Genomic DNA, 9,751 nt, shown 5'->3' on the forward strand with positions numbered 1-9,751 from the left:
AGGGTCCCATCTCACAGAGCTTTCCCGCCCCCGACCCCACCCCCTCTCTTTCTCCCACTTTGCTTCCTGTCTAAATACTATCCTATCTTAATAAAAAAAGACAAAAAATAAAATAAAACCTTTAAAAATAAAAAATAATAAAAAAACATTTTCGGATACAACCGGACGCGTCAAACCAGACATGTCAATAAGCTCTTCGATGATTGGCTTGCGTAACAGTGTGTCATGCGAATTTTCTGCTCGAGTTAAAATTTTTTTACTTAAGTGGAAGACGCGATTTAGGCTAATATCATGCATTTCTCGCCAAATGCATCACCCAATTTGAGTATTTCACATCGCCTGGCATGAATTTGTGTTTGTTCACATATTTGCAATGACTTTGTATGTAATCTATTCGCGCTAATAATTAATTTCGCTTTTGGTGTGCACTCACCATTAGAGCATTGCTATGTTGTTGCAATGCAGCTGCTAATGTGTTCTAAATGTGTTTAGGGCTTTGCTTTGTTGTTGCCAGGGGGTTTTGAGTAGTTGCTAGGTCATTGCTATGCCATTTCTTAAGTGTTCTTCATGTTTTTAGGGCATTGCTTTGTAGCTACTAGGGTGTTGCCATGCATTTGCTCAGGTGCTCTAACTGTGATAATGCATTGCTATGCTGTTGCTAGGGTGTTCTATGTGTTTTTGGGGCATGCTCTGTTGTTGCTAGGGTGTTATGTACTAATAAGTGTTCTGTGTGCTTTTAAGGCATTGCTATCAAAGACTTTATATATAGGAAGACTGTGCACTTATATTACTTATGAATGGGAGAAAGTGCAACGCCCAATACGGCGAATAAGCCCCACCTACTAAATGAAAGAGCCAATCGATGATTAGTAACGTCATGACTGCGCATTTTTGGCTGGTATAGCATGAAAAACAAGTTGTTTTTTTTTAATGGTACTTGAACATAAGAAACAAGCTTTATGAGACTGGTGTTTTTTCATTGGTGTTTTCAAAATGTGAAATTTGATCGTAAGCTTCGTGAACCGTTTGAGAATTTGATGTTTCCCCATTCAAAGAGATAGGAGCTGCACTTGCATGCCCGAGAAGCTTTTTAAAGATAGCTGGCGAGTGAAATTACTTGTCTTAAAGGGACTTTATTGCTATGTTATGGCAAAGCAGTTGCTAAAGTGTTCTAAGTGTGTTTGGGGTGTTGCTATGTTGTTGCTAGGGCGTTGCTATGTAGTCTTTAGACATGTCTTGATTCCCTCTGTCATGATCTCCAGCTGGAGAGCCCATGAGCTCCTCTAGAGGGCACTCAATTCTGTACCTTGCCATTCACACAGGACTTTATTTCCCATAATCCTTTACACAGACTCATCAGTTGCATCACCTGTCTCTCATTAAATCTCATCATCAGTTCACAGCTGTCTCACATTAGAAGGACTTTAAAAGTAGCACACACATGCTCTATCTTCGCTGGTGATTGAATGTTTAGCCCTTCCAAGTTTCCTACTTTCCTAGATATTGCCTTTCTCGTGTTTTGACCCTTGGACCTTGTTTTTGATTTATTGCTGCCTGCCATGACCATCGCCTGTCTTTTGCCTGTGCCTCGGATGTTATTGTTTGCTGCTGTTTGACCCTGCCTGTTGTGACTACGCTCTATGAAATAAAGCCTTGCTTTTGGATCCCCAACTCTGTCGTCACGACTCCCTACATTACACTCTCCTTCCATGCAATTCCAACAAATGTTCTCATTTATTGTAAATTAATAATACAAAGTTTAATACTTTAGATTTAAAATAAATAAAAAAAACAGACACAATCTTTGCTTTAAGTTAAATTACCGTGTCAATGATGTGAATGCACCCATTTATTGCCTTGAGGTCTGGAGCGAGGATGGTAGCATTGCCGATCATGAGCTCCTGGGAACATGAGGGTTAACAGGTCACATCAGAGCAGTTAAAGATGACCAGTTTAAGGTGTTAATTAAACCGAGTGGTGGGGTTTGTGTGACCGTTACCCTGCCGTTGCTATTGACCTCCCATTTAGTCTTTCCTAGAGTCTGTACTGTTTTACCAACCAGCTGCTGTAAGTCTTCAGAGGTGTATATCCCATCTAAAAAATGAACTCTAGACAGAAATTGCAAATGAAAAATGCATTTATTAGATTTATTTTTTAAACCTCAGAATTCAGTTCATGATGTCGATCCAAACGCTTACTGCAGAAGGTGAGGAAGCCTGTAATAATCGAACCAAAATGACTCCTCTGAATCGCTGAGGTTTTTGAAAGCAGCTTTAGATGGAACCAAAGCTGTGACTCTGCTGTCGATGTCAATCACTTTGTGCCTCTGCAGATGAACATAGAAATGTTGTATTATATTATTTGTTTACATACTCTCAGTATGTTACTACAACATTATTGTAAATTAATTAATTGACAGTTTACTTGGATAAAGATGAACTTACTAGAAGGAAGCGGTTGAAATTATAAAACTCAGAGTTTCCATCTAGCTCCTAATAATAAAAGCAATAATAAAAAGATGAACAACTTAATACGTTTTGATTTTAAATGCTGATTTTGATCAAAATCAGTTTTTAAGAACAAATCTGTGTATGAGTCCATATGTTATATTCAAAAATTGTGTTTGAAAATTGAAAAATAAGGTATTTTATTTGTGTTTTGACCTTTTATTGTTCATTTAAAAAGAAATATGAATTTTTTTTGTCATTGTCCTTTTTCAATGAACTCTCATTCTAACTGACAGAACTGTATGCCGTTTTTCAGTCAAAACTATTTTGTACGTTTATGGTTTGTGTATGTTGTTCATTTAGTTTGTGTATGTTGTTCATTTGAAATATAATGTATGAAAAATAATGAAAAACAATTATGTATGTTTTAATTAGTTTTGTTATTAGTACTAACTTTTAATAATTTAAATAATGTAAAAAATAAAATGCATATATTGCTATTATTTATTACTACACCATTTTTATGCATTTTTAAAAGCAATGTTGTTAACTAATTTATAACTTTACAATTAAATAAATGCGTCATCTTACCACAAACATGTTTCCGTAACATGTGAGTCCGTCGCCTTCGTATTCATTTCGGCACACGCATTCACGTATTCCTGGGCTCTTTAATTTACATGTGGCCTGAACACATTATCATACTGTTATGCCACATTACACGCTAGCTCTTGCATGTATAAAGGAGTGTTAGCCTTTAAATATAATTTCATCAGCATCCGTATTTTGACAGGTTATTCAGAGATGTACAGATGTATTTAACAGATAAATCTGCAAGCATGAAATACAGACCAGAGAATGGCAGCCTCCGTTATCTGACAAACAGGGGTTGACGACTTTACAGACGACGCCATCTCCCATGTAGCCTTTCTTGCAGCTACATTCATTCTGAACAGAGAAATAGGTTGAACAAAACTCAGTTCTGGGTTTGCAATAGTTGTTTTTCTTTTATACTTAAGTTCAGAGTTCTCAGATTTTTCTATTAAAATTCCTTTGGAGAAAAAAAAAATAGTAAACCTTTTTAAAATTAAACCTTTAAGAAATGAAAATAAAAATTAAACCGTAAAACTGTTCTGTTTTTTATAAATGGTCAATATTATAAACAGTCTATTCATTTTTTTTTTTTTTTTTTTATTATTATTTTTTTATTTTAATTTATTTTTAATTTATTTTTGCTCAAACATGGGATCATTGGTTTGATTCCCAGCAAAATTTACATGCATGAACTAATAAAAATGTATGTCTTCAACACAGCGTGTATATATTCATAAATGTATGCATGTATGTATTGACCAGATGTATTCAAATAAAATCATCTATCAATAGTATAAACGCTGAGGTAGTTGAAAAACTGGCATAACAAAATACGTGTTCGTAAATGAGAAACCGTAACCCAATTTCAAGAAAAACACAACCAGAATTTCCAACAACTAAAATATGCGTTTGTGTCAAATTGACGAAGAGCATAATAAGGCCTAGAGAAGACATGTGTGAACCTCCAAGATGCAAAAGACTTTCAACAGAAGCTCCAGTGATATTTTTTGTGATTTGTCTGTCCTACAGGTTAACTGTATCCTCACAGCTTGTTCAGTATTACCTTTCCTGGTCCAGTGACTGTGCATTCTGCATTTTCATGACATCCACCACGGCTCTCACTCAAGCAGCTATTGATTCCCACACACAAACGTCCATCGCCTGTCCATCCTTCCATACAAACACAGTTCACCTTTCCTGCATCATACATACATCCGGCCTATAAAACAAAAAAGTTAAGCTTAAAATTATTACTTTTATAATTAGAATTATTTAATCTGATCAGATTTCTTTATTCTTATTATGGTTGAAAAACACAGGCCTAGCCAATGCCGGAAATCATTTTCATGTGTCAGTTTGAATCAAAGGAGCGACTTCAAATCACTGCTACTTCTGAATTCTGATGTACTAGTAAAAATTAGGCAGACATCACTTCAGATTTCAGATTTGTACATGTGAGGGCTGAAGGCAAACTGCTGGAAGAGGGAAATAAACATCTGTCTCACATTGACGTCGCAGCCTCCTCTCTGAGGCTGGAGGCAGGGATTGGTTTTAGTGCAGGTGTAACCGTCTCCTTCGTATCCAGGCAGACAAACACACCTATAGCACAATGGACGATAGATCAATAACATGCCAAAGATTGATGGCGATTAACAAGTCAGCACATAAACTGGCATTACTGACATGCTTGCTTCAGTGGGCACTGCAGTAAAAGTACTGGGTTGAAAAAATTAAATTAATAAATGTGCATTGCAGAGTAAAAGTATTGGGTTGTAAAAAAAAAAAAAAAAGCTAAATATTTGCCAAACATTTTGTCTAAACTAAACTAAATAAATAAAATAATAAAAACAAATAAATAAATATTTGCCAAAATGCATGTCCAAAATAAAATAAAAAAGTAATAAAATCAAATAAAATCAAATAATGTGCACTGCAGAGTAAAAGTATTGGGTTGTAAAAAATATAATTTTGTCTAAACTAAATGAATAAAGCAAAAAATAAAAAATATTTGCCAAAAAAAGAAATATTTGCTAAAATTAAAATAAAATACCATTTGCAGTCTACAATGATCTACACATCATGCTCAAGTGACACTAACATGGTTTGATCGTTGTTGTAGACACATTTAGCGTGAATGTGGCAGTGCTCGAGGACACCGTCTGAATTGCAGGGGGTGGGGGTCTGGTCACAAAGCTCCCCTGAAAAGCCCTCCTGACAGGATCCTCTCCTACACACCCCCATACTGCCAGGCCTGTTATCACACACGCCATGGACACAGCGGCAATCTACAGGAGCAAACATAGAGCGCAAGCAGAGGAGAAGGTCACAGACGCTGGTACTGTACTTACGCTTTGGACAAAGAGACAAAAGGAGGTATTATCAAAGTATATAAGGTATATAACTTCACCTTCATCACAGTTCTCTCCATGTTTGTTGGGGTTTGAGCAGAGGTGGCAGCCTACACCCGTAAACGCTGGTTCACATTTACAGGAGCCGTTCCCATTGATGCCGTCAAAACACTACGAACAGACACATGACAAATAATCACCAGAACTTCCAGTCACGACCGTAGTGAGATCATATTTGCATACTTACAGTCCCTTTATCATAACACGGGTGCTGGAAACCCCCAATGCACGGTTTACAGTCTGGCCCATAGAAACCACTGCAACACTGTGGCATCTGAAAACAAGTCACACGTCTCACAAACTTACGTAATCATACAGATTATTGGTTATAAATTGAGTGCATTAGTGCCCGCCCACGTTTTCAGTGGCATTGGTTCCGGAAGCATTTTTGCTATTTATTTTTCCCCAACAGAATTAAAAAGTTACAAACCATGAACCAAGCCAACTATCTATGAGAAGAATCACAACATTACAAACTTTGATTTGAAGCAAAATAAAGGACAAGAAGACAACGGTACAAGACTGCGTATTTAACGGAACTACAATCCCATGAACCACTGTGAATGACATAATCAAATTAAACAATATTGATATATAAAACTACTCATTTAAAGTTGTTGATTATATGAGTAGAAACAATATATTTTGAGTTTATTGCAAAATATTCGTTTATTTACAAGCTCTTGTGGTATGTTTTGTACAGAATCATGGGTAATGTAGTTTTTCATCAATAATTCTGCTGTTAAATGGGATTACTTTAAAAATAAGTTGAAATAATGCAGGTTGATGGCTTCAACTGATGTATATACCATTGATGATCAGCCTTGTTGCATATAGTAGATCTGTCTTGAAAGGTTTATAAGTTATCGTTAAAAAACTATTTACCTATGTAGAAAACGAATGGAGTCTTTACAATTTTACAACAATTGCAGACATTTATGGAAGGGTTGTGTTTGTATGTGGAATCTGAGATCTTGTTTTCATACCCTCTCAGTAATGTTGCAGTATTTGGCACAACCTTCCTCGAATAAAGAATACGACCATCGGCGATCAGGAATTGGTTCGCAGCCTCTCAAATGATCTCCCTAGGTGAAAAAAGCCCAGATCCTTGTTTTCATACCCTCTCAGTAATGTTGCAGTATTTGGCACAACCTTGCTCGAATAAAGAATACGACCATCGGCGATCAGGAATTGGTTCGCAGCCTCTCAAATGATCTCCCTAGGTGAAAAAAGCCCAGATGCAGTGTTCGCGTCAATAAATTATGCAGCTCTGCTGTAAACAGTGCTGATGTTTAGATTTTCTTCATTGGTTGTTGTAATTTTGAAAATACATTCTTTTAAAATGTCTTTTAATAAGTACATATTGATTATAAATGTGTTAATTGCTTAAATAATTCAAAAAACATCAAATACCAGATTAACACTTCCAGGCGGACATTGTGTCTCATGGAGATGGCTGCATCGGACACAGGTACCCTATGAAAAGAAGCAACATTTTTCACAGAATTCATAGAAAATCTTGTTGCACAGATGTTTTATTATCCATAAAATTATGTTAAATAGAATTATGGTGCTGAATATTTGTTTTGCTAGCAACAACTATGTGTAGTCACGCATAAAAAGGCACCTACAAAAGAGATCCTGCTCCCATTAATGTCACACCGATGGGGCATTATGGGAACTATAGAGGAAGGTACAAGAACTCCATCAATTAGGTGAATGATTCCATTAGATGCGGCAATGTCTTTCGTTTCGAGAGGTATTCCTTTATCGCCCAGTAAGACTCTTCCCTGTGGATTGATTGAGAGAGCGTAAAACCAACAGTTCCGTCATTTTCCGATTTCCCATTATTACAATGTCACTAAGTCACCAAATTTTTCATTTAAAAACAGAATGAGGCCCAACACATTTGTACCAAATTTCATAAAAATTGCTCATTCTCATCAGGAGTTACAGCCAATGCAATCACAAAAGCACATTCACTTACATCCTCCGAGGCATTGATCCTTAAGATCTCATTGGCCATTGTTGTAATCTCAGACATGCTAGCAAGCTGGTCCACAGTAACCTAAGGCAAAGATATTTGACATGATGTATGTTATCCATTTCACAACTATGAAACTGGGCCAAAAATTTCACCAAATGTGCTCTTTTAAGACTAGTTTAAAAACACAAACATACATTTAATATTATTTTAAAACTCACTGATCCAAAGATTATACTAAATTTTGCACTTACATCCTAGATTAAAGATTTTAAAGATTTTAATTAATGTCTGTTAGCTTTGTCTGTTACCGTGTATTGCTAAACACTGACAAATACAGCTACCTTTTGAAAAAGCGGTTGGAAAATGGTCCAAAAGTATTGCTGTCTAAATGCTAACTCCATTCTTGCGAAAAAAATCTTATGAAATTGTACGCTGAGCAGCAAATTAGCAGCAAATGCTAATTTCGCAAGAGCTTCACAGAATGAGTTTTACCATCTAGATATGACTTAAACATTTGCCACAATAACACAAATAAACTCGTAGGCATACACATTTTTGTCCAATCAAATGCTCTCTAGAATAGGAATGTCCCTACTTTTAATATAACCTGCAAATGACTAGCATTAGCATGTAGCATATCATAGCTTTGGAGGTGTGACGAAAAGCAAATATGTGCTTCCCCAACTTCCAATTTCAAGAAAATTGCATTCGTCAAACCATTTCATGGGAAGCAACGTTCATAAATGCCTCATTTTAAAGTCAAATTAACTGTGGGAAATGATTTTGTATGTCAAAGGAGACTTACAGCAGCCAGGGAGAACATATGGTGTTTCAGAAGCATCTGAAGCTTTGGTTTGGCCTTTAAAACAAAGAGATGAAAGATCAGTGTGTGTTATATGAACAAATATATGAATTTCCTAAAGATTTGATTAAAACACTGAGTAAATATTTGTTCTGAATCATTTGTTTATACAAATCCAACTTCATTTGAGGCAGAAAGCATATAATGGCAGCTCACTTCATTCACCATGTACATAAGACTTCCATCTCTGGATTTGTCTATGGCTGTGTTGGTTGGAACAAACACTGTAAGTGGACCTGAACCTCTGACAGGCAACAGGGCTCCACAATTCTGCAGCAGAAAGAGAATTTTTTTTCTCAATGCTTGGGTTCAGCTGAGAAATGCAGAAAAGGAGCACGAGAGGAGATCACTCACATCAACCAGAGACAGGAATCGATTGAACCTGTCATCCTCTCTGAAAATCTCCCCGATGGTCTTTGAGGAGAACTTGAGACATTAGAACATCTACATTAGAGGGTGTTGAGGTTGGTGCTGTGTGTCATTCATCAGATATTATTAGATCAGCTGCTTGTGAAACAGGTTGAACGGCTTTACCTCCATGTTGTTGTTTGAAGACCCGATATGAGCAAGAGTAAAGGGCTTGTCAATAATATGAATTATTCCGTTGGATGCTGGGATATCGCTCTCAAGTATAGTAAACAATACGTCTGGATCCCTCATCAGGATAAAGTGCTGCAGACACACGCACAAATCAATGGATGAATACATAAATAGATCAGACAGAAAAATAGACTGATGAGAGAATGATGGATAGAACAATAGACAGTATGATAGATAAAACGATAGAAAGAACAACAGACCCACAGACAGAACGACAGCATTTTAGATAACACAATAGAAAGAACGATACATTGTAAAATAGAACAATGTATAGTATGATAGAGAGAGACAAACTGATAGAATGATAAATAGTATAATACGATACATAGACAAAAAATTGGAAGACAGTACTGTAGACAGAACAATATAAAGAATGATAGAAGATGAACAGATTGACAGACGGAACAATAGAAGGATAGAACGATATAAAGAATGAAAAAAAAATATTTCTAAACAGTACGATGGGCAGAGCGATCGATAGAACGTTAAAACTATAGAATGATAGAACGAATGATAGAATAACAGGGATACATCGAAATTAAAATTCTGGGCCGAAACCAAAAATTCTGGATGCACTTGGCCAAAAACTGAAACCGAAAATGCTTTGTAATGATTATTTATTATTTTATTAAATAATATAAAGTAATTTTGTAAGACTTTTTAAATGTAACTAAATTTTAATGATACTGAATTTAATAAACACAAGCCAATAAAATAACCACACTTTTACTGAAAGTAACACAATAAAACTGGACAGAATTTATATTAATATTGGTAACACTTTACAATAAGGTTCATTAGTTAACTACTTTAGTTAATGAACTAAGAATGAACAATAGTTCTTCAGCATTTA

The 9,751-nt window shown here is 35.8% G+C and overlaps 1 protein-coding gene across 1 annotated transcript in view; it reads right to left on the bottom strand.

The window, feature by feature from the left end:
• Window positions 1-9,751, bottom strand: part of LOC107745410 (stabilin-1-like) — a 39,651-nt gene that overhangs the window by 17,435 nt on the left and 12,465 nt on the right. Inside the window, exons 13-31 of the mRNA XM_016559282.1 lie at window positions 8,833-8,970; window positions 8,653-8,724; window positions 8,455-8,568; window positions 8,242-8,295; window positions 7,437-7,517; window positions 7,081-7,239; window positions 6,863-6,925; window positions 6,436-6,534; window positions 5,637-5,723; window positions 5,449-5,560; window positions 5,140-5,326; window positions 4,547-4,640; window positions 4,105-4,260; window positions 3,300-3,395; window positions 3,039-3,134; window positions 2,445-2,492; window positions 2,199-2,326; window positions 2,000-2,108; window positions 1,824-1,901 (exon numbers count right to left, since the gene is read on the bottom strand). Coding sequence (XP_016414768.1) covers window positions 1,824-1,901; window positions 2,000-2,108; window positions 2,199-2,326; window positions 2,445-2,492; window positions 3,039-3,134; window positions 3,300-3,395; window positions 4,105-4,260; window positions 4,547-4,640; window positions 5,140-5,326; window positions 5,449-5,560; window positions 5,637-5,723; window positions 6,436-6,534; window positions 6,863-6,925; window positions 7,081-7,239; window positions 7,437-7,517; window positions 8,242-8,295; window positions 8,455-8,568; window positions 8,653-8,724; window positions 8,833-8,970 — 1,971 coding nt within the window. The remainder of the gene's footprint in view (window positions 1-1,823; window positions 1,902-1,999; window positions 2,109-2,198; window positions 2,327-2,444; window positions 2,493-3,038; window positions 3,135-3,299; window positions 3,396-4,104; window positions 4,261-4,546; window positions 4,641-5,139; window positions 5,327-5,448; window positions 5,561-5,636; window positions 5,724-6,435; window positions 6,535-6,862; window positions 6,926-7,080; window positions 7,240-7,436; window positions 7,518-8,241; window positions 8,296-8,454; window positions 8,569-8,652; window positions 8,725-8,832; window positions 8,971-9,751) is intronic.

This window comes from Sinocyclocheilus rhinocerous, unplaced genomic scaffold (assembly GCF_001515625.1).
Source record: "Sinocyclocheilus rhinocerous isolate Xijiao unplaced genomic scaffold, SAMN03320098_v1.1 scaffold3027, whole genome shotgun sequence".
Classification (NCBI taxonomy): Eukaryota; Metazoa; Chordata; class Actinopteri; order Cypriniformes; family Cyprinidae; genus Sinocyclocheilus; species Sinocyclocheilus rhinocerous.